At 36.7% G+C, this 26,511-nt stretch overlaps 1 protein-coding gene across 1 annotated transcript; it reads left to right on the forward strand.

The window, feature by feature from the left end:
• The first annotated feature begins 24,618 nt into the window (after positions 1-24,618).
• Positions 24,619-26,174, forward strand: LOC109175710 (tyrosine decarboxylase 1-like). The gene has a single exon (XM_019325048.1). The coding sequence runs from the start codon at positions 24,622-24,624 to the stop codon at positions 26,164-26,166; it is 1,545 nt and encodes a 514-aa protein (XP_019180593.1). The 5' UTR covers positions 24,619-24,621; the 3' UTR covers positions 26,167-26,174.
• The last annotated feature ends 337 nt before the right edge of the window (positions 26,175-26,511 follow it).

Consider the following 26,511-nt stretch of genomic DNA (forward strand, 5'->3'; position numbering starts at 1 on the left):
CAAGCTAATGAATGTGTACATCAAACACTAACAAGATATAAATATAAAACCTTCACAAACCCAAGAACCCTAGGTTAGAGTTCTTCCCCTTTTTTTACAATAATCACAAATCAAGCATAAAGATAGAAAATACAACCCTAACTCAAGTCCATAAACTAACTACTCATGATTAAATAGCATAAAGAACACAAAAACACAAGTAATAAGCACAAATCTTGCAAAATAAAGAGATAAAAGGAAGGAACACTTCTCTAAAAAAATTGGATGGTAGAATCTTGAAATGTTTGAATCCAAGTGTTGAATCCTTGATTACAAGCTTGAAATATGTTAAGATACCTAAATCTAAACCTAATCTAACACTACAATATGAAAGGAAGTGAAAGAGAGAAGCTAGGGATCAACCATGGGTCAAAACCAAGTAGAAATGACCAAAATTCGTGCATATATAAAACAGAACGCAGGTGACACGGCCAGGGACATGGCCGTGTCCAAAAACAGCAGTGAACACTGGAATTGCACAGAAAATACACGGCCGTGTACTTGGCCGTGTCTTTTGGCCTTCAAAAAATAGAATTTGGAACTATAATCTTCATGAAAGTTGTAGCCCTTCGAGTTTTCTTTCTATTGGCACAAGAATCACTTCGTTTGGACATTCCTAGGCCGAGATATGGTCCAAAAATCAAACAGTGGTCAGTTTTGGATTGTAAGTTTGGAACTTCAACTTCAAGGACAATTTTGAACCCTGTGGCTTCCTTTTTAGGCTTTGATGTCGGAATATTAGTTGTAGATCTTTGAGTCTTCTTTCTAATGAGACAAGAATCATATAATTTGGATATTTTTAGACCGAGATATGGCCCAAAAACAGAACAGTGGCCAATCTATGCGAGAATTTCAGCTTGTTGACACTTGTTCCACTTTTGCCTTGGTTTAATTTGTCCATATGATCAACACCATTGAAAACAACACTCTTTGGCTCATTTGGAAGTGTTGCATCCATCTCCTTAGCTTCACCTTGGCTCCCCTTGACTCCAAATGCATCCAACATGATCTAAAATCCTTCATTTCTACTCAAAGATAATGAATTGTGCATAATGGATCAAATGAGCAAAATAAAGATCATTTTTAACAACATTGTGACACTTCATAAGCAAAACAAGGTTAAATATGGGGTAGACATGGGGTATAAATATGAACAATTATGCACTTATCACAACCCTAACTTCTGAAAGTATATGTGTATATCCACTTCTTTATTTTGACACTCCCTAAATATAACTCTGGTTGTAAAAGGTAGGACTTTTGTAAAGGAAAAGATCTTGTATCGTTAAGGAAATTTGGTCCATACCTCAAAAGATGATTCGCTGATATTCTTTCCAAAACAGTCATCTCATAACCGCGTCTGCCAACTTTTAGAAACTTTCCTTTATCAGTCCTTCGGTGGCTTGATCCAGAAATGCGTCTGTTGATGTAACTGATCAATCAGTCTTCTTTAGGGACGGTCAGACACCAAGCTAAACCCTATCTTAATTTGCCATAATAATATTGTCAATTATATGTTGGGGGTTTTCTTAAAGAAATAAAACACTAACAAACTCCCCCTTTTTCTATTATTTGGCAAAACAACTCAACTAAAGATAGGATAGCAAAAACGTAAATAAAAGGCCAGTACTGGCAGCAGTTTATGACAAAAAGAAACATTGTTTAATTACAACCCATGAAAACATTAGCACACAACCTGTGCTGGAAAAGTCAGAGAACAGACCACCTTTCTTCACAAAAACGCCCAGACAGGGCCAGATGATACTTCCAACAAACAACAATAATACTCCCCCTGAGTATAGTACTCCCCCTTTTTGCAAATGATAGGCAAAGGGAACTTAAGCAGCAGAGGGATCTCCACCGTCATTCGGAGTAAGAAAGTCGCCAGTTCTGTGCGAGCAATGTTGAGCTGATTTGAGATAATGTTACTGACAGTCTGCAGTTTAGACACACGGGCCTTCAACCGTAAGGACAGCTTCAAATCACGACCGTAGAGGGTATTTTCATCACCATCTGCAGCAGAGCTTCCTAAAGCATCAACATGTCGAACATCCTTGATGTGTTTGCCAGTAAGTAGGCGTGGGTCCACGGTATATGACAGAAAAGGAGTAATGACCTCACTAGGCATCGGAATCAGACCCTGGGATGTTAGTACACCATAAATAAGATTGGGATAAGGAATTTTAACCTTTTGCTCTCTGGGATGAATCAAGGTGAGAAAGTGATTGAAGATCCACTTCCCTAGGTCAACTGTTATCTTGGTGCCAACTCGAAATATAAGACCAGCCAGAGTCTTACTGATTGCATGAAAGTGCACAGATGGCAGCCAATTTGCAATGCAATCCGGTGAAGGATAACAAACTTTGATGTGAATTCAGAACTGGACAGAGCGTCATTATCAATGGTCGGCCATTCAATCACCACCCCTCCAGTGAGAGTCATAGCCACCAGATCCCAGTCAGTGATCTCATATTCATCAACTGGTTTCAACCCATAATACTCGTTGATCACAATAGGACCAAACATATACCAATCACCACGGATGAAGATTTGCATACACCTCTTGCTTGTCATATCATCAATTTCCTCGTCCAAGTTGCAGTAGAACTCATATGTGAGCAGCTTAGAATAGGCACAGGCAGACGTCACAGTCTTCAGAAGGCCAACTTCACGTAGAAGGGGCAACACATCACACAGTGAATTGAGCTGATTCTCATTAACCAATCTCTGTACAATCTACTCCCTTTTCACCATCGTAGGCCATTTCTCTTGTGCAGTGTTAGAGACAACCATTGGCTTGTAGAGAGAAGTATCAGGACTTTCTGGGATTTCAATAGGAACATTTGAGACATTAGGGGTAACACTTCTTCCCCTTGGCTTGGTAATAGTCTTCATTTTCTTGCCTTTTGTAGATGGAGCAACCGCCGGAGCTTTACCCTTAACAGACGATCTCAGGTTCTTGAACCTGTTTGACAGGAAGATCACTCTCAGCTTTCTCAGTTTCAACTGATCTTCTCTTCTTTTTTGGCTGTGTAGACTCTGTAGGCTCATCACTAGCAGCCACAACCACTTTCTTTGGAACCCCCTTTCTCTTGGACTTCCGTGTTTCCCTGACTGGTGAACTCTTTGTAGGACTTGGTGACACAGAATTGCTGGTCTCAGACCCAGGTGCAGTAGACGAGGCCATAAGCTTATTGACCTCCCTGATTTTGAATGTTGTGGAATCTGGGTGAGCTATCTCAGCCACTGATAAAGACTCATTTTGTTCAGAAGGTGGGGCCTTAGAACCTTACACTTTAGCCAGTGACTTCTCATCATCACTATCTGTTGGAATCGAAGGCACATGCCTTGGTCTTATCACTTTGTAGGGCTCAAGTACTGATTCAGAGGGTAAATTTGCAAAGTGACGAATATGTTCTAGGCTCTCAGCCAAACTGGAAGATGTATAGACAGGAATAGAAACATTTGGATAAGATGGATGGGTATTCTCAGACTATTCAGATGGGGGAACAACATACTCATTAAGAGGAGGTTTAACCGGACAGATGTCAACAGAGGTTTTAACTGGAACTGTGTACTCAGGGTCATCAGTAACTATAGCATCAGGTATTTCAGTATTAGAGGTTAACACAGCTTGTATTGACCCATCAATATCAACAGATGTTGGGGAAACTTTATCAAAAATAGACACAAACAGATTTTTCAGGCATAGATATATCAACAGTAGGCAAACAGGATAGATCAGCAGATAGATTTGAAGTAGTAGGCAACAATGACTCTAGAGAACCCGGATTAATATCAGACAACACAGAAGGTAGACCCGACTTAGTAGCAATAGATAAAGACTCAGTAGGCTTATCAGGTGAAATTTCAATAGGGGTGTCAGAAGTGTTTGACCTGTTTTGAAGAACTTCTCTTCTTCGCTGTACTTCCTTCGGGGCTGCTTGCAGATACAATGGTTGAGCATTGGCCCGTCGTCGAGATACTTCATCCCAATCTAAAGCCCTCTACGCAAAGTATTTCAGAAATGCCCCTGCTCGGTTTCCATCCTCTGGTGCGTCAATGGTGGCTGGACTGATGTCATCATATGCCTTAGAAGCCATCACCAGCAGAGTGCTTGTATCTTCATCTGACCAGTGTTCATAGAACTCCGGATAGTCTGATATCACCGTGACAAGTATTTCATCTCGAAGAACATGGTCCAACTTCAGTTTCTTCCTCATAGCAAGCTAGAGAAGAATATTCACATGCTTTAGGACACTTTCTAGTGAGTGATCCTTCCTTCCGAATTTGATTATTATATTTTTCACTGAATCGGCCATGTCTGCTAGATTTTTTGGTGAGGGAGAAGCAAACCCTAGACAGAGAGGTTTGAGAGATTTTTTACGGAGAATTGAAGGCAGGGTTGTTGAGATTTGCTTTGCCACTAAGAGTGATCAGAAGAGAGATATAATCCCAAGAGAGAGAGAGAGAGACGGTAATCAATGTGGCTGACAAGGTTCATGCAGCTATGATGTGATTGACGCAACGGTATGGCTTCTTTTAAGGGATTAAATGGAAGATTTGAATTTTGAAAAAGGCAATTAGTATAGACTTAGTAGGGTAAGATCGTACTTAACAAATGAGAAGAGGGCGATTTATGGAAATCAAATTTTGAAATTTGATTCGAGACTTTGAAATTCAAAACCCTTCTTCTGACTTACCGTTCTGCCTTAACAATCCATCCTACGGCTCCCCAAAGCTGATCTGAGAATCTCAAACTGATTTGCATCCAGAGGCTTTGTCAGTATGTCTGCCAGTTGTTTATCTGTCTGAATATATTCCAACTCAATCTCTGTTGCTTTAACCAAATCTCTGATGAAGTGATGCCTTATATCAATATGTTTGGTCCTCGAGTGTTGGACTGGATTCTTTGAAATGTTTATGGCACTGATATTGTCACAGTAAACTGTCATAGAACCTTGAGAGACCATAATTTAGCAGCATCTACTTCATCCAGACAAGTTGAGTACAACATCCTCCGGCTGCTATGTATTCTACTTCAGCTGTGCTTCGAGAAATTGAGTTATATTTCTTGCTCAGCCATGATACTAAGTTCTTCCCAACAAAGAAACATCCACCAGATGTGCTTTTCCTGTCATCCAGTATGCATGCTATTGCCAGTAAGATTCTGATAGATTCCAATCTAGCAACAGGTGCAAATGTTTCATCATAGTCAATTCCATCTATCTGGGTATACCCTTGAGCAACTAGTCGAGCCTTGTTTCTTGCAATATTACCAGCTTCATCAGTTTTGTTTTTGAAGATCCACTTTGTTCCAATTATGTTTACACTGTCTGGCTTTGGAACAAGATCCCACACATGATTTCTTTCAAACTGATGCAGTTCCTCTTGCATTTCCTTAACCCATAATTCATCCTACAAGGATTCCTTCACATTTTTGGGTTCTATTTTGAGGTGTAGCAGGAAAAACAGGTTATCTCTATCATATTGCTTCTCAACCTGCTTCTAGTGTGAATTCCATCAAGATCAGATAGCGGCTTATCTGTCTCTTTGTTATCCTCATCTTCATCTGATGATTCATGTGTGTTAGTTAGTTGGTATGTGTCAGAAGACTTTGGTAGATCACTGATGAGAGGATTTGACTCTGAGTCAGCCACTGTTGCTGCATTTAGTTCTTCTGGATTGTCATCAATAACCACATTCACTGACTCCATGACCGTTTGAGTTCTTTTGTTGTAAACCCTATAGGTTCGACTGTTTGGTGAGTATCCAAGAAATACTCCTTCGTCGCTCTTGGGTTCAAACTTCCCTCTTTGTTCCCGATCAATTAAGATGAAGCACTTAGTTCCAAAAACATGAAAATATTTCTAGTTTGGCTTTTTACCTTTCCATATCTCATATGGAGTCTGAGAGGTATCGGGTCTGAGATAGATTCTATTGACTGTATGACAAGCACTATGCACTGCTTCAGCCCAGAAATGTTGCGGCATATGTGAGGATGCAACATTACTCTCGCCATTTCTTGTAAGGTTCGATTCTTCCTTTCCACAATGCCATTCTGTTGAGCGGTTCGTGGGGTAGAGAATTCATGAGCTATCCCATTTTCGGAGCAGAAATCTGAATACAAGGTGTTCTCAAACTCCTTTCCATGATCACTTCTAAGTCGTAGGATTTTGACTATGGATTCATCATTTTCTTTCTGAAGTCTTATGCACAGCGTTTTGAAAGCACTAAACGCCTCAGATTTTTCTCTTGGGAAATATACCCAACAAAACCGTGAGTAATCATCAACGCACACAAATATGTATTTCTTTCCTCCAATGCTTTCAATTTGAGTTGGTCCCATAAGGTCTATATGGACCAGTTCCAGACATCTCTCAGTAGTGATCATTTTTACTGCTTTATGAGGAGCCCTGATTTGTTTTCCAATAGCACAAGCACTACAAACTCCTTCCTGGTCCACTTTAAGCTTTGGTATCTCTCGAACAACATCAATTTTGATCACTTTGTCCATATCTCGGAAGTTTACATGTCCCAAACGGCGATGCCACAATTTTGATTCGTCTACTTTAGACATAAGACAGGTATCATCATTCGTTAAGACATAGCAATTGTCAGATGAACGTGTTCCTTCCATTACAACTTGATATGCCTTATCTCGGATACTACAACAGTCTCGATTGAAACACACATTCCAATTCTGATCACACAGCTGACTGATACTAATGCGGTTTGCTCGCAGCCCACTAACCAAGAGAACTTCGTCCAGATGTGGTAAGCCTGGCACATTTAGAATGCCTTTGCCAACTATCTTACCCTTTTGTCCGTCACCAAATGTCACTGATCCGCTACTAGGTTGAACAGACATAACACACTTTGCATTTCCAGTCATATGTCTCGAACAGCCACTGTTGAAGTACCATCTTGCTTCAGTCATAGCGGCAGTCAGCACTATTGTAGGGTAGCAGATTACCTCTGATTTTCTAACCCAGACTAGTCTTATGAAGGGAGTGATAGATTTATTCCGATATTTTTCCTCCCTTTGATCTTTGTAGAAGAAGTATCATTCAGGTCTGGTGTGCCCTCTTGTCTGACAATAGTGACAGGTTGGTACATACTGTTTGACTTTTACATACTTAGTCTTGATTTTTGAATGTAGGGACTGAAATTTAATACTGACAGGTTTAGCCTTAGTAGTAGGAGTAGACGAGCTTCCTTTCTCAAAGACACGAGCTGATCTAGATGATTGGCTTTCTCATAACTAAGTCCTGGACTACCAACAGATGTAGTTCCTTTGACAAATGCAGGAACAGACATTGAGGATTATCCCCTTTCAAATCCGAGTCCTGTTTTGTTGTTAGGATTGCGACCAGAATCCAGGATGTTGTCTAAGGTTGAAGTGGTGTCCATCATCTTGATATTTTTCTTCAGATCCTCCAGTTCCTTTATCAACTTTCCCTCTCGAGATCTGATCCGAGCAATAAGGTCATCTTTCATCACTAGATCAGTGTTCAGTTTCTTTAGTAGCTCATCTCGGTGTTTCAGTTCTTCATTCAGATTCTTGTTAATTTTCACCAGTTGTTCCCAGCTACTAACCATTTTAGCAAATTCCATCTCTAGCTGAACATGTCGTTCTTCAAAATCATCCGATGATATGTAGGACCCATCATCAGTTTCATCTTCTTCTGAGTGAATCTCTGTTGTTGTGAAGAAAGCAACAAAGTTTCCAACATTTTCATCAGATGGGTCATCTGTTGTTTCCTCTTCATCATCACTTAGGGTAGACACATACATGAATTTCTTTCTTTTGAGGTAAGTTACACATTCAGACTGTATATGTCCAAACCCTTCAGACTCTCGGCATTGAACTGATCGATTTAGGGTTTTAGCTGTGTCTGTGGATGTAGTTCTGAATTTCTATGCTCGTCCAGTCTGGGACTGACCGGCCTTTGTGAAAGAGGACGGTCCTGATTTATGATATGAGGGGTTTCCACCTTTGGATTGAGTCCTGTTAGGCTGTCCTTGATTCCTTCGATTAAATCCTTTCAGGATTTTCTTGAAATTTTTTGTCAATAAAGCTAAAGCTTCATCATCTATATCATCTGTGTCAGATTCTCGATCAGCCTCAGCTACAAAAGCCACTAACTTGCCTTTTCTGTTGGATACAGAGTCTTCATCAGCCAACACCTGAAGTTCATAGGTATGCATATTCCCTATACGCTCACCTACACTCTTCTTTTCCCAGCTAGTGTTTTTCTGAATTGCAGTTGCTTTCATCCTGAATCTTTTGGGTAAAGAACGAAGGATCTTCTTGACAACCCTTTCCTTAGTAAACGGTTCCCCAAGAACTGATGCTCTATTCATCAGATCCTGAACACGACTGTGGAAGTTAGATATAGTTTCTTCTTCACTTATTCTGAGTGCTTCAAATTCTGACAGACCATCTGGAGCTTTGACTGTTTGACATCACTAGTACCCTCATATCTGGTTTCAAGAATTCCCCACGCACATTTAGCCTCTTTTATTCCTGTAACTAGAGTGAAAATAGATTCATGTAGAGATCGCCTACAATTGAATTCAATGCTTTATTATTCAGATCTGAGGCCGTTATCTCAACTTCAGTCCAAGTTTCTATCGGTTTGACCTCAGTGGTTCCATCATCATTCTGGATTGTTAGAGGAGTCCATCCAGTGAGGACAATACGGTAAACCATGGCGCCTTGAGCTTGGAGATAAATCTCCATTCGAGCTTTCCAAAAGGAATAGTTGTGACCATCCAATTCTGGTGGTTTCATATTTGAATCCATCCTGTTTCAGTCAGAAGACCAGCCAGAACACACATGCAGAGAATACACCAGATATCACAACAGAAAACCAAGCAAACAACTTCTTAAATAAACAATGCAAAAAGTTTTTCCCATATGGATCAAGTCATTATGTTGACTTAAAAGCTCTGACACCACATGTAATTTTGCATATTCTCTTAATCTAGGATTATTGATTTACTTTCTTGCAAACTGAATAGTGGACTGATTAACACAGATTCTCGATCAGACTATCATTCAGATAGATAAACAGATATAGCGTAATGCGGAAGACTAAGGCAGAAAGTAAATCAACACATATGTTTGTTTACCCAGTTCGATACAGTGTGTATCTACATTTGGGGGACAATTACCGATGCATCTAATCCACTAACTCAGAATCTAATGTACAAAGGTAGAGAAGAACAATCTCACCCAAGTTCCCCACACAAGGTCAGTACCCAGTCTACAAAGGTTTAGTGGATTGTTAAAGTCGGAGAGCCACGCATTCAGAAGTCCAATGAAATCCCTTCAATGGAGAGCTAACTCTGATGCAGTCCACTTCAATGGCGCAGTCCCACGTTGTTCCCACAACTGAGTGATCTTCGCGTCCAATTGTTTAAGTAGTGTTGATTCTTCTCAAGTTCATCTTCGTAATCACCATGAACTCATTGTCTTGAGAAGAGACATAAAATACAGAGATGTGTATCTTTTTAGTATAGAGTGTTGCGGCTTCAATCAATGCAACCCTAACTTCTGAAAGTATATGTGTATATATACTTCTTTATTTGGACACTATCCAAATATAACTCTGGTTATAAAATGTAGGACTTTTGTGAAGGAAAAGATCCTGTATCGTCAAGGAAATTCGGTCCATACCTCAAAAGATGATTCGCTGATATTCTTTCCAAAACAGTCATCTCATAACCGCGTCTGCCAGCTTTTAGAAACTTTTCTTTATCAGTCCTTCGGTGGCTTGATCCAGAGATGCGTCTATTGATGTAACGGATCAATCAGTCTTCTTCAGGGACGGTCAGACACCAAGCTAAACCCTATCTTAATTTTCCATAACAATATTGCCAATTATATGGTGGGGTTTTTCTTAAAGAAATAAAACATTAACACTAATTGTTGTGATTCTGGCTACTGGAGCATAAGTGTCAAAGAAGTCAACTCCTTCTTTTTGTTTAAAGCCATGTGCCACAAGTCGTGCTTTAAATTTGTCAATTGTACCATCAACTTTCATTTTCTTTTTGAAAATTCACTTGCAGCCTATCGGTTTACAACCTTTTGGTGGATTAGTTAAAGTCCATGTATTATTCCTCATTATAGAATCCATCTCATCATTTATTGCTTCTTTCCAGAAAGCAACATCCTGAGATTTCATAGCTTCCTCAAAAGTCTTAGGATCATCTTCTATATTAAAGTAATATAGATTATTAGTTTCTACAGACTCCCTTGATCCTTCTATCAGATACATTTGGAAATCAGGACCAAATGTTTTTTCTTTTATTGTTCTTTTACTTTTCCTAAGCTCAGGTTCCTGTGAAACTGCATGATCATAAATTTGATCATCAACTTTGGACTTACTAGAACTAGGAATTAAATATTTAGTTCTATTTATTGATGAAAACCGATTTTAATCAAAGATAGCATCCCGGGACTCTATTACGGTATGAATCGAAATAAAGCTATTTTGTTCTATAACATAGAACCGGTATGCTTTACTGTGTTCTGCATATCCTATAAAAATACAGTCTATGTCTTTTTCTCCCAGAACCTCCCGTTTAGGTTCCGGCAACAGTACCACGGCCCTGCTTCCCCATACTTTTAAATAATTCAAGTTGGGTTTTCTTTTGTGCCAAAGTTCATAGGGAGTTACCCTATTTATTTTGTAATTAGGAACTCTGTTGAGAATATAACATGCAGTCAGCATGGGTTCTCCCCAGAAACCTTCACTCAGACCGGAAACTAATAACATGCAGTTTACCATTTCTTTGAGTACTCTATTTTTTCTTTCTGCCACACCATTTTGCTATGGTATATAAGGAGTTGTGGTCTCATGAATGACACCAATAGATTGAAAAAATAATGGGTCATAATATTCACCACCTCTGTCAGTACGTAAAATTTTTACTAACTGACTAGTTTGCAATTCCACCTCCAATTTAAATATTTTAAATTTTTCTAGGGCTTCATCCTTAGAATGTAGGAGGTACACATATCAGTATCTTGAACAGTCTGTGACTATATATTTTTTATTTCCCAAAGATGGGGTGCTGTGAAAATCACACAAGTCACTGTGCACCAATTCAAGTAAAATTGAATTTCTTTTTATACTAGGAAACGGATTCCTAGTTATTTTATTTAACATGCATGCATTACATTGTTCCATGTTTAAATCAAAGGATGGAATTAATTCATCTTTAGTCATCTCACATAATCGTTTATAATTTACATGACACAAACGGAAATGCCACAACGAAGATGAACAAATTAAACGATATGCACAGAATCAACAATATTATTAATATTTAACTTAAACATATTGTTGCAAAGGAAGCCTTGGCCTAAAAAAAGTACCTGCCTAGACAAAATAAATCTATTTGCTTCGAACACAAGTTTAAAACCACATTTGTTCAATAGAATGCCAGAAACTAAATTTTTTCTAACATCTGGGGCATGATATACATCTGTGAGTGTAACTTCTTTCTTGAAGTAAGAAATACTCAACTTGTCCAATCCCTTTGACTTTCACCATGGAATCATTTCCCATGTACAAGTTTGGACCATCATTTAGACTTTTATAAATCTAATAAAGATTTATATTTTTGCAGACATGTCTGGTTGCCCCAGTGTCAACGCACCACAATTCATCAGTCTGTATGACACAAATTTCAGATATCATAGCAATGAAATTTTCAGTACTATCAGAAACAAGATTAATTATATTACCTTGTTTCCATTGGTCACTTCCCTTGCCATGATCACCAGAATTTTTACATTCCATCTGTGCCTTTCATTTCTTCCAAACCTCACAGTCCTTTTTAAAGTGTGGATCGTTGCACACCCAACATGTAACAGATGCCTTTCCTTTTCAATTTCCTTTCTTCTTAAACTTTGAAGAATTGGTGGTTTTTCCCGGCTTTCCTTTCCCTTTATGGTTCTCACTTGATTTACCTTCATCAACATAGTTGATGACAGAGCCCGAAGTCTTAGTGACAATTGCACTGCCAGCATTCTTACTTTCCCGTATTCTTATACCCTCCTCAACTAGAAGGTCTGCCTCCAATTGTTCCATGGTAAGTTCTTCCTTTTTATGTTTTAAAGTACGTTGTGACTTTTTCCAGGAAGGTGGCAACTTATCAATGATACTGGCAATGGCAATGGAATCATCCATATTCATATTGTGTTGCCTGATTTTCCCAAGAATCCTGACAATCTCATGGAATTGTTCCACGACCGGACGATTGTCCACCATTTTATAATCATTGAATTCACTTACCAGGAATTTCTTGCTAGAGGCGTCCTCAGACATGTATTTTGCCTCAAGCAAATCCCAAGGGTCCTTTGAGGACTCCTCATACTGATAAACATCAAAGAGGGTGTCAGACATACCGTTCAGAATATGACCGCGGCAGGCAAGGTCATCATTTTCCCATTTGAGTCGCCGGCGGGTAGCCTCAAGAGTCTCATCCTCTTGTTCCTCTGGCCTTGGGGTACCAGCACGTATGCCACATTCAGAGCCGCGAGGAGAAACTTCATCTTCTTCTGCCATCTAAGAAAGCGCACACGTTCAAACTGTTCCAACTTTGGAATGTTGGTTGCAAAGTCGAAGAATCTAGAATTCATCTTTCCTTCAGAAACCAGATTTTAAAGCTTATAGATTGTTAGAAAAAATGAATATTTGCAGTGGCTGATAATAGGGAAGTGAGGAGATGAAATCTTCAGGTGTGTAATCACTTTCCTATAAGCTTTAAATCTCTCTCATATAAAGCAACAATGTTCAAGATTTAATCTTATGGGATACAAGAAGATGAATGAAATTCTTAAGTTGCTTTGTTTAAGAATTTCCTGTAGAATTGTAGAACTGTGAATTATCTCTGTTTACTACCATTTTATTGCATGTATATCTTTTAGATGTTTCTCCAAATATTTATAGAGCCAAAATATAGTTGTTTGGAGAAGTTACCTGGAAGTTACTACAGTTCAAAAACTCATCTTCCATAAGATATATCCTAAATGATATATCTATCATTGGAGAAAATTAATTACGTAAATTATGTTGATAATGAATATATATACGTAATATGAACCGAATATGTACTGCATGTAAATGATTCGTGCTATAATAATATATTATATATATTAGAGTTAATTCCTTTTTTGGTCCTACATTTATTGCGCGATGGACACATTTTGCCCGGTTTTATTAATTTAACCACATTTTGTCCAGTCTTTTTAAAAAGTGGACACTTTTGGTCCACCGTTACATTTGCTGTTAATGAGCCGTGAAGTGGGAGGGCAATTATGTCTTTTCACGTGTTATTCTTCATCCCCCTTCAAGTTGCTTGGTCTCCATCTTCCACGTTACCAACTGCCCCTATTCTTGCAGCAATCTCTTTACCACGTTACCAATCTCTTTACTATTTCTTTTCAATAATTGAAGCTCATTCTCAACGGCAATCTTCTCGCCTTCCAATGCTACAAGCTTATGTTGGAGCAATTCAACCTCGTTTTTCTTCACTTCAATCTCCAACTCCAAAGCAGCACACCTATTCCAAGCCTCCTTCCGACTATCTTCCAAATGTAAACACTGCCTGCAACATTCATATTCGCTCTGTACACAAACTCTACGCATAGCATCTTTTCCATCTAATAGTTCCACACTACTATCCATACTAACCTTCGAAGGTTAATATTCAATTTTGATCTAAAAACATAGAAAAGAGACATTAATTCAAGATTGATTTACTTTTAAACTAATAAAAATAACGCTTCAATAACAACAATAGTTCAATTACGGAATCAATTTAAATAGAGGTCTAGCAGAAATTTATGTCACCCCTGTTCCAACCCTAAACCCCCAAAATGTAAAAGAAATAAGAAACACATAATTTCTAGCCCCCAATTAGGTAAAAGTGGTGGCTATTCATCATGATTGGAGATTGTTTATGAACTATGGTTCTACTTCTCCCAGTAAACTTCAGATTTAGGGCTTAAATAAGATACACTATAATACATTTTATAATCATAATCTTTGACAAAATTGTAAAAAGTGACTACAATGGTCTGATCATACTCCTCAAAACACAGACTTTTAGCATCAACTATTAACCATCATACAAAATTTTTCTTAATATAGGAAAAGTAGAGAGCATTTCAAGAATAGTAAACCCTTCAAATTCTTACAAAGATTCAACAAACAGTACTTAACTCACTATTAATTTATACCTGAAAACATTCAGAAGGAAATAAGTTTGCAAAAAAATAGAAAAGAAAAAGAATGGGCAGTTCTAGTAATGGAACTTACAATTCCTGAAGAATTGTGAAGCATTCAATGGTTGCTTGTAGAAATCTGAACGCTGTGATTCCAAGTAAAAGTATGAAGCTGTAACACCCGAAACCCGAAAGGATTTTTGTTAACGTCAGCAGGTCTAGACGCTAGACGAGGCTTTAGCGTTCAAAGCGTACTTACCATTTGATGCGCATTGATTGATTTTCTCAGGCATTTTGTCGAACACTTTCTCGGCGGATTCTAAGTCTCCCAATCCTTTGGTAAACAAATCAATCAATGCGCATCAAACACAAACATAAGAATCAAAATACCCGGTTTTGATCACAAATACAAAAACTACCAATCCAACCCAAACGTACGTTGCATTACAACAAGCTTTAATCGTAGCGGAGAAACAGAACTGATTCGGGTGCTCTCCGAACTCAACCATTCGAAAGAAGGTTGAAACGGCTTCCAGTTCCATATTACAATGAGCATAGCACGAAATCATAGCACTCCAAGAAACCAAGTCTCTCCTCGCACCCATTCCGTCGAAAATTCCTTTCGCAGTTTCCCAGTCGCTACATTTCGCATACAAGCTTATCAGTGAGTTGAGAACAATCGAGTTCGGTTCGAGCTGTGAAGCGGCGAGTCTGAAGTGGATTGACTTGCCCAGTTCAAAGCTTCGGGATCTGATGCAAGATTTGAAGAGGACGGCGTAGGAGGGAGGTTTGGGGTGAAGCCCATCTGGGCAATGAGATCAAGCGTTCAAATTACTTGGCGGATGTTCCCCCGTTTGCCTGGCGAATCAAATGGGCTTTGAGAGTCTCAAAATCTGTGCTTTTCTGATATTGAACAGAAGTGGGATTTTGGGTAGAGATGTTTTGCTTCTGGGTTTGATCGATGATGGAGATCAAGCAATTTGAAGGGGGATGAAGAATAGCACGTGAAAAGACACAATTGCCCTCCCACTTCACGGTTCATTAATAGCAAATGTAACGGTGGATCAAAAGTGTCCATTTTTTAAAAAGACTGAACAAAATGTAGTTAAATTAATAAAACCAGGCAAAATGTGTTCATCGCGCAATAAATGTAGGACCAAAAAAGGAATTAACTCTATATATTATTATTTGCCAAATGCATGGGAAATTGGAAATGAAGGCTAATGCTCTACTTTTAATTTAAAAGCAGCAAACACCAATTAACCGGAACCAATTTCGGCAAACACCTTTTTAGCCGCAACCTTGGAAATGAAGGCTAATGCTCTAATTTCAAAACTTCATTAGCCGGAAAAGTTTAACGCAAGCTTTGAACAAATCGGTCAACACGATCTTTTCCGCAAAACTTTAGGAAGACATTTCCGGTTAATAAAACTTCCGTAAAGCCGTAAACTTCCGCGGTAAACCTCTTATTTTAATTAACTTTTTACCAAACTAAAATAATATTTATAACTTTACAACTTCAAATATTATTTAAATTTTCATGGTAGTCCATCTGAACCATTAATCTCCATTACTATATGAATTTCAAACAAAAACTGGATAACACTTCTAAGCCATGAACTAGGTTCACTTTCTTAAAAGTTTCTTATTAATCTTTTACCAAAGCAACAAGATAAAAGATAAGAACATCTGAGATACAATAAAGATGTAACAATTGAATTTGGCTGCTTGACAAATTCAATCACGACAATAAATACGACAAGATTTTGTCAAAGTGTGTTCTATAAAGAAGTATTAAGACTTCAATTAGAACAAGATAAACCAAATTAGGAAATTTAAACTAATCTCCTTTAACAATTTCCTATTAATGAAAATAAGGAAATTTTCCTCTTCATGGCATCTAGGAAAAGCGTCAAATACTTAGTAGGATAATAAAAATAATAAAATATACACATAGCAATTCAAACCTATTGTTAACCTGCTAAAAATTCTAATGACACTTTTTTCAGGTTCATGGATGAATTTAGAGCTAATTATTTGAGTTTGGTGGCTTAATTGCTATCTCCAAATAGTTCAATGGCATATTTATACCTTTTCCATTTTCCTTTTGGTGAATGTTTGAAATTGAAATTTTGAATGCTTTTATTAGATAAGAATTATCCTTTCAAGTTTCAAACTTTCAACTGTTCAGCTGCCAACAATTTTTTTAATAGTATTGACTCTATTACAAAGTAGTATATGTTTTATACTTTCTTCAACTATTACAGTTCAAGAGTCAATACCACACCACCGATATTCGATCATGTGACCTTTTCTCAAGTGGAGTCACAAAGATACTATCTGAGTACAATATACTTAGCAACATTCTTCATGTCCGAATTGGACTTTGATCAGCGTGGAATAAGGACAGAACGTGGTCGTCATACGAGAGCTTACGTAGGGTTGGACATGCTACCACCGTTCAAGGAGCAAAACCAAAAACAAAGTGATGATATGATGTTGTGCCCATGCCAGCTTAAGTTAATTAGGGGTGTATTTATTCAAACACCTTATACAACACGTAGTTTCTTCAATCATTATTGCGTGAAGTATGATTTGTACAACTGTCTAAACCATAAATAAAAAGTATATTATCTGAGTATTAAAAGTGTATTATTTTGTATATTATTAAATGATATACATTTAGCTAGTATACAAATAATATAATTTTAATATATTAAAATGCATTTTGTATTCATAAAAAGTAAATTATTTGAGTACTAAAATTACATTATTTTGTATAATGTACATTCAGTATGCAAATAATGTACTTTTAATATATTAAAAATGTATTTTTAATGGTCCATATAGTATGTGTGGATCACAGTCCACATAATAATTTGCCTCAATCCCAAAGGTTCTCAGCTAGGGGTGGGAAAAATTCGGGCCAAGCTTGAAAAAACACGAATTCAACTTGTTTTGGCCCAAATCGAGTCGAATTTACTCTTATTTATGAGTAAATACCTAAAATGGTCCCTCGACTATAGCTAAATTTACAAAATGGTCCTCGACTTTCAATTTCAACCAATTAAGTCCTTAACTTTGCAATTTTGACATGATTTGGTCCTCCATCTATTTGACCGGTTGTTGACCGTGATCGACGATCTCCCGAAGAACCTTCAGCAGCTCTCGTCGAAGCACGTGGAGGCCTCCAGGATGATGTTGCACTGGTTCGGAAACACGTCGTCTTCTTCGCTCTGGTACAAACTCAACTAAATTGAATCTAAAGGGAGGATGAAGAAAAACGACCGGATTTGGTAGATTGCTTTCGACATTGGATTAAATGTAACAGTGCGGTCTGGAAATGCAACCGGAACCTTAAAAAGTCGACGGTGGACCATGAAATTACATATATATCCTCAAAAATCACAGTCAACAAATGGTCAAATAGATGGAGGACCAAATCGTGTCAAAATTACAAAGTTAAGGACTTAATTGGTTGAAATTGAAAGTCGAGGACCAATTTGTGAATTTAGCTATAGTCGAGGGACCATTTTGGATATTTACTCCTTATTTATTTATTTATCACAATTAGACAATTAGTTATCCTTTTAATTTTTATTTCTTTTCATTTTACAATTTAATAAAATGGTTAATACATAATTTTATCATCCAATTAAAAATATTTAAAAAGAAATGAAGAGAAATTAGGTAGTGCATGCCACATCATTTGGTATCAGAGCACACAGGTGTCTCTTATATAATTATCATTTACTAACCCATTTAATACCCACAACCTCCCCTACGAGGGAACAACTTGGTACCATTGGATCACAAGATCCTTGACTAGAATTATTTTAGTTAAAGTGTTATTAAGTTTTAAATTGTTAGAAAAGTCTATTCACCCCCCTCTAGACTTTTCACCATCCAATCGGTACCAACATTAATCATTTGCCAAAGTTTTCAAATACCCTATAAGTCTATTCACCACTCTAGACTTATAATAATTCTTAGGATTGTTACTCCTGAAGTTATTAGCACTTCAAAGTCGCATCATTCCATACAAATATCTTTGGGTAGGTATGACTTTGGGTGTTGAACTACCCAATTATAACACGATGTTACGTTTAATTTTTCACAAATTTACTTACTTTCCTTGCATCTCTGGCACCCATTGGCAAAGTCCTAATTTCTTTGCTTACTTTCCTTGCATGTCTAGCTAGCACCCTCAGCATTCTCGGCGAAATCCTTAGTTCTGACCTCAATGTTGTCGGCTTCAGCTGGATAGCATCGCCGGCGGCCACCGAGCTCGAGAGCATTGTGATGGATTGGTTCGGAAAGTTGTTAAGACTTCCACTTCTTTCCTTTTCTCGGGCGGCGGCGTGCTCCAAGGTACCACATGCGAAGCCATGGTGTGCACTATGTATATGCTTGTGTGTCTTAGGACAAGAGTTAATTCAAATTAAATATCGGGCTCTAGGGGATTCTGATATTGAAAATATAAATTCGAATAAAAATTAAATAAATATAAATGTTATAATAATAAACAACTACTAAAGGTAAATTATACTTTTAAAATAAAAACGAAATAAGTTAATATTAAAAAGTTATTTATTTTTTTTTTTTTTGAAAGACAACACAATCAATTAGTAGCCTAATATGGGTTTAGTTTAGGCTTTAGCAGCTGTTTTTTTTTTTTTTTTTTTTTTTTTTTTTTTTTTTTTTGGAAAACCAATTGAAACGAGATTCATTAATATAATTGTTCAAACAATAGTTCACCGATACATAAGATGAAATAGTGCGCGGAATAAAAAGTTATTTAAAGTAATTTTTTAATTTTTAATTTATTGATATCAATAAGTTAAGTCAAAGAGAAGTTTACCAAACACTATATTAGTTGTTTCACTAGTTAAATAAATTAAATTTGGTCAAACAAGTTAGATTTTGACTGATAATTTATTTTCCAAACACCCTTATTACGAGGTTTGCAGCTAATAACAAGAGAAATTTTGTTTGGTGATTGGACATGGTGCGCATGCGGAGTATATATAGAGATATACTAGAGGACTAGTCAGAAAAAGTTTGATGTTGAGAGCTAAATTTGCGAAGAACGTAACGTGGATTATTTAAATTAATGTAATATTTAGCTTATCAATTAATTTTGGTTTATTTGATCATTATTAGCTGTTTTATTTGGTTAATAAACCAGTATAAGTGTTTGATTAATTAGCTTTTTGTATCAGCTTATTGTTTCAAAATGCTAAAATTTAAAAATCTGCTCAAAGTAGCTTTTTCGCTAAGCTTTTTGAGAAAGTTGTTTTGCATACATATAATCAGGAGTAAATACCCAAAATGGTCCCTCGACTATAGCTAAATTCACAAATTGGTCCTCGACTTTCAATTTCAACCAATTAAGTCCTTAACTTTGCAATTTTAACACAATTTGGTCCTCTGTCTATTTGACCGTTTGTTGACAGTGATTTTTGAGGATATATATGTAATTTCATGGTCCATCGTCGGGTTTTTAAGGTTCCGGTTGCATTTCCAGACCGCACTGTTACATTTGAATCCACTGCCGAAAGCAATCTACCAAATCCGGTCGCTGTTCTTCATCCTCCCTTTGGATTCAATGTAGTTGAGTTCGTACCAGAGCGAAGAAGACGACGTGTTACCGAACTGGTGCAACGTCATCCTGGAGGTCTCCGCGTGCTCCGACGAGAGCTGAAGGTTCTTCTGGAGATCGTCGATCAAGGTCAACAAATGGTCAAATAGATGGAGGACCAAATCGTGTCAAAATTGCAAAGTTAAGGACTTAATTGGTTGAAATTGAAAGTCGAGGACCAATTTGTGAATTTAGTTATAGTCGAGGGACCATTTTAGGTATTTACTCTATAATCAGCTAACAGTTAATTTACCAAATATCTTTCTACAATCAGCTAATGTTATCAACTAGTGAAACCTACTATCCAAATCAGTTAACAGTCATTTACCAAACATCCCAATAATATCGTGTAATAATTTCTGCACCACACAGGGTATTCAAAACAAGGATAGAACGTTGGGTTTCCCTACAAAAAAAGAAAAAAAAAATGGTCGTTATACAAGAGCTTACGTAGGGGATTCTACCACCGTTCAAGGAGCAAAACCAAAATCAAAGTGATGATATGATGTTGCGCCCAGCTTAAGTTAATTAGGGGTACGGTGTATTTTTTCAAACACCTTATACAACACGTAATTTCTGCGATCATTATTGTGTTAACCATGATCTGCACAAATGTGTGAATCATAAATAAAAACTACATTATTTGAGTACTAATAATATATTATTTTGTATATTATTAAATAATATATATTCAATACACAAATAATGTAACTTTAGTATATTAAAAATGTACCTTGTATTCATAAAAAGTATATTATTTGAGTACTAAAAATACATTATTTTATATAATGTATATTCAGTACAGAAATAATGTACTTTTATTATATTAAAAATGTACTTTTTAATAATCCACGTAGCAATGTGTGAACCATGGTCCACATAATAATTTGCCTCAATACCAAAGGTCATCGGCTAGCTAGGGTTAGAAAAAATTCGGGCCAAGCATGAAATAATACGGATTCAACTTGTTTTGGCCCAAATCGAGTCGGATTAACTCTTATTTGTTTACTAGTTAGTAGTTACCACACACACATTGCGCAAATAGTCCAATGCCTAATGTGTATTTTTAAATTAGTGTTTCAGAATTTATCGAAGTATCATTCGGTATCCTAGCATATATCAATGCAAAATTATAAATTTTTTGATAAAAGTAAATATTTCAAGAATGCATAACTATTACTTGTGGCAGAAATGTTGTATTAACTGGTGCAAATACAGTTTGAGAGAGAAACACCCTTACTGGATAGTACCCTAAGCATAGCTTTTCCAACATAAAACTTTATTAATTGGTGTGATCCATGCTTCCTCTTGTTGCCACTTCCGCCAGAAATGAATTCTTGATTTGATCTAGCCTCCTGGTGTGCTTCACTGCAATTTTAGTGCCTTAGCGCAGTGCACCTTCAAAAACATAACCAAATTCTCCTTTCCCAAAAAGACAATGATAATAGGCATAGTTTCTCATTTGTGTTGAATATATATTGTAAATTAGGTGTACCGTTTCATCAATGCCCAAAGTTCATATTAAATTTATATATATATATATATATATATATATATATATATATATATATATATATATATATATATATATATATATATATATATATATATATATATATATATATATGGAGTGGATTAGGTGCAAAGATAGCTTCCCGTGCGGTTGTGCAGTTAACACAAAAAGACGCACCTTAAGAACCCAAACCACGCAGCTAAAGTTTTAAAATGGCGCACCTTAAGTTTCAAAATTGACGCACCTTAAGAATACAAATCACACACCTTAAGAAGGAAAACAACGCACATTATGATGGAAAACCACGCACCTAAAGCTTTAGGTCGACGCACCTTAAGTTTCAACAGTGACGCACCTTAAGCATGCAAACCATGCACCAAAAGCAACCGCACAACCAGGCGTGGATCCAGAAAATTATGTGAGTGGGACTTAAAATGACTTTAGAATTGTCAATGACAAAATATCAAACACCTATAATATGGTCCAAATACATTATAAATTATAATACAATGTTTATGATAGACTACATGATAGTTAGGGGCGGAGCCAAAACTATACTTGGCTAGGGTGAAATTTTAAAACACTTTGAAATGTTATAAAAATATTTATGGCAAAATATAAAATATAATCAATTAGATAAAATAGTTTGAATAGAAAAGACATTATATTCATAAATACTTTAATTTTAATTTTCTTTTTATTAGATCAACTTTAAATTTTTCTAAATCTATATGAATACGATGAAGTATAATATAAACTTGTGTACTACATTAACTAAATGATTTACCAAAAAAAAAAAAAAAAAAAAGTAGACTTAAATAATTATTGAAGGGTGAGAAGAGCTCAAATAAAGAAAAGAAGCTAAAATATACACACACCAAAAGAAGAATTAAAAAAAATATACTTTTAATTTATTGAAGGGTGGAAAAAGCTAAAAAAAAAAAAAAAAAAAAAAAAAAAAAAAAAAAAAACTAAAAAAAAAACATTTAATATATTGAAGGGTGAGAAGAGCTAAAAGAATCTAAAATATACAAAAGTGTTGCTATGTTTAGGTGGGATTTATACATGTGTGCGTGTGTGTGTGTGTGTATATATATATATATATATATATATATATATATATATATATATATATATATATATATATATATAATTAGGTTTTGGTGCGGTTAAGGTGTCCAGGTGCGGTTGTGCGGTTTAATCTGGGCCATTCATCTCGCTTAAATCAACATCCAGGATTACCAAAATTTTTTTAAAAAATGCGGTGGCAATTTTGTAATTTTTGCATCTAGGTCAAAATTAAGGTGGGCGGATCTGTGATTAATATGCGTGAGGTTTGTGCGTAAGGTGCATGAGGTTTGTGCGTAAGGTGCGTGAGGTTTGTGATTAATGTGCGTGGGGTTATGCTTGATGTGAGTAGTTGTTAAAACTTAAAGTCTGTGAGATAATAATTAAAGTGCGTGAGTTTTGTGCTTAATGTGCGTGAGGTTGTGCTTAATGTGCATGAGTTTTGTACTTAATGTGCGTGAGTTTGTGCTTAATGTCAATAGTTGTTGAAACTTAAAGTCTGTGAGTTAATATTTAAAGTGCGTGTGTTTTGTGCTTAATGTGCGTGAGGTTGTGCTTAATGTGTGTGAGTTTTGTACTTAATGTGCGTGAGTTTGTGCTTAAGATCTAACACTTAAGGTGCATGTTTCTATCACTTAAGGTGCGTCATTTTTAGCTTATGCATCTTTCTTCCAGACACGCATTTTTTTTTTAATTTTCATTGATTTGAGCCGTTGATCTAAATTTGATCAACAGCTCAGATCTAACCGCACAACCGCACAAGAAGCTATACCCGCACCTGAACCCTTCCGTATATATATATATATATATATATATATATATATATATATATATATATATGAGAAGAGCTAAAAATAAAGAAAAGAATCTAAAATATACAAAAGTATTGCTATGTTTAGGTGGGATTTAAACCCAACATCTCATGTTATTTGCAAGGTTCAACCAACTAAGCTGCTAAATTCCTTAGTAATTTATACATGTGTGTGTGTATATATATATATATATATATATATATATATATATATATATATATATATATAAAAGGGTTAGGAAGGGGTGAGGGGGGCAGCTGCTCCCACTGCCTCCATTGTAGATCCGTCCAACAACTGCACCTGAGAAGGCCTACCGCACGCGGCACGCGAGCACAATTCTATATATATATATATATATATATATATATATATATATATATATATGTATATATATATATATATATATATATATATATATATATATATATATATATATATATATATATATATATATATATACAACCATCAAAGCGAACTATTATTGCAAAATCAAATCACGATGAAGGATATATGCGTCCCACACCTCTCGACTAGTATACGAGCAAGAAACTCTTGCCAGAGAGTGATCGAGCAATCATATTGGCTGTTATATTGTATATATTAATACAGTACACTATAACATATTCATAGTATATGTTTAACAAATATGTTAATTTATTAAGTGGCTTGTGGTCCATTGGTATTTGGTTTGGTTCCTTATGTGGGAGGTCTAGTGTTTGAGCTAAAAAAAATAATACCAAATATTGTGTATATGTGCGTGTCCTCCTTCCTTTGTAGTAAAAAATTACTAAAATGTTCTGATTAGGAGTCTAACTTTAGGTTTAATTTGTTGATGTAGATAGATTTATCACAATTAGTTATCCTTTAATTTTTTTTTTCATTTCACAATGTAATAAAATGGTTAATATGTAGTTTTATCACCCAATTAAAAATATTTACAAAGAAATGAAGAGAAATTAGGTATTGCACACATCGTATTACTTTTTTTTTTTTTTTTTTTTTTTTTTTTTTTTTTTCTTTTTTTGCTCTTGCTTCCTGAACGGGGGTAGCATGTGTTACGTAGTTACGTAAGCCCTTGTACAGTAACGACGTTCTGTCCTTGTTCCCTATTTTTCCTATGTTAGTATGTTACGTTAATTTAAAGCAACGTACGTTCTTCACAAGTATTTCTCTATATAAACTCCGCATGCGCACAATGTTAAAGCACCAATTCAAAGGAAATTTCTCTTGTTCTTAGCTAGCTACAAACCTCGCAATATAATATAATATATACATTTTTGGGCAGATCGATCAGAATACCTTAATGGGTACCGTGAAGAACAGCCAATCTGAGCTTGATGATGAGTGCATCTTCAACACCACAAGTAGTCTACTTTTGGATCCTGAAGATTTCAGGAGACAAGGACACATGGTGGTTGATTTCCTCGCTAACTACTTTCACAATGTTGGCAACTATCCGGTTCGTAGTCAAGTTGAACCGGGTTATCTCCGGAAAACTCTACCGGAAGCTGCCCCCAATACGCCGGAACCCCTTGAAAACATCCTCAGGGATGTGTACAAAGATATACTTCCGGGGATTACCCATTGGCAAAGTCCTAATTTCTTTGCTTACTTTCCTTGCATCTCTAGCACCCCCGGCATTCTCGGCGAAATCCTTAGTTCCGGCCTCAACGTCGTCGGCTTCAGCTGGATAGCATCGCCGGCGGCCACCGAGCTTGAGAGCATTGTGATGGATTGGTTCGGGAAGTTGCTAAGACTTCCCACTTCTTTCCTTTTCTCCGGCGGCGGTGGAGGGGTACTCCAAGGTACCACATGCGAAGCCATTGTGTGCACTATTGTGGCCGCCAGGGAAAGAATGTTGGGCAAGATAGGGAGAGACAAAACTGGGAAGCTTGTTGTCTATTCATCCGATCAAACACACTCTTCACTAAAAAAGTCTGCTCAAATTGCCGGCATAAACCCCGACAACATTCGTGTCATCGAGACTACTAAAGTTAACCTGTTTGCTTTATCCCCAGAGGCACTTCAATCCTCTATTCTTTGTGACATAGAACAAGGCCTAATCCCGTTGTATTTATGCGCGACGCTAGGGACAACAGCAACCACCGCCGTCGACCCAATACGGCGGCTGTGCGAAACCGCCGGAAAACACGACATATGGGTGCACGTAGACGGGGCCTATGCAGGAAGCGCATGTATTTGCCCAGAATATCAGCATTTTCTTGACGGCCTCGAAAACGCAGATTCTTTCAGCCTTAATGCACACAAATGGTTCTTTTCAACGTTGGATTGTTGTTGCCTCTGGGTTATGCATCCAACTGCTCTCACAAACGCCTTGTCTACCAATCCAGAATACTTAAGGAACAATGCCACCGAGAACAACCAAGTGGTGGATTATAAAGACTGGCAAATCGCATTGAGCCGACGCTTCAGGTCTCTAAAACTGTGGGTTATTTTCAGGACTTATGGCGTAGTTAACCTCAGAAGTTTCATACGTCATGCAGTGAAAATGGCGAAAACTTTTCAAGGGCTAGTTTCTATGGATGAGAGGTTTGAGATTGTGGTTCCCAGGAATTTTTCTTTGGTTTGCTTTAGAGTGTCGCCAACAGCAATTGAGAAACACCTCAAGGGTTTACAGAGGGATAATGAAGAAGAAGTGAATGAATTGAATGCGAAGGTGTTGGAGAGCATAAATTCAAGTGGGAAAATTTTCATGACTCATGCAGTGGTGGGAGGAGTGTATATGATGAGGTTCGCTGTGGGTGCGCCATTAACCCAACTCCGCCATGTGGAGATGGCTTGGAAGCTGATTCAAGACCATGCAACTTCTATGCTCAACACAGCTTAATGATTCATGAATTGCATGCATGTATTAGTTCGAATTGGATTATGAAAATAACCTAAAAGAATGATATGAATCATGTGTAATAATTTGTGTGTAGGGATGAAAATTTTACCTCCAGACAATGGGTTACTCGCATCTCCACTTCAATATGTAGTAAAGTATTCATGATAAATACATAATTGTTCATATTTATACCTTATATATACTTCATTCTTAACCTTATTTTGCTTATGAAGTATTATAATGGTATTCAAAATTGGATCCTTATTTTATTCATTTCATGAATTAGGCACAATTATTTAATCTTTGAGTAGAAGTAGTGAAAGATTTTGGATGCATTATTAGAAT

This window comes from Ipomoea nil, unplaced genomic scaffold (assembly GCF_001879475.1).
Source record: "Ipomoea nil cultivar Tokyo-kokei standard unplaced genomic scaffold, Asagao_1.1 scaffold0164, whole genome shotgun sequence".
In the NCBI taxonomy this organism is placed as follows: domain Eukaryota; kingdom Viridiplantae; phylum Streptophyta; class Magnoliopsida; order Solanales; family Convolvulaceae; genus Ipomoea; species Ipomoea nil.

Bases quoted from the DNA above. Each gene is read 5' to 3' on its own strand.
- LOC109175710 (XM_019325048.1), top strand. From the start codon at position 24,622: ATGGGTACCGTGAAGAACAGCCAATCTGAGCTTGATGATGAGTGCATC.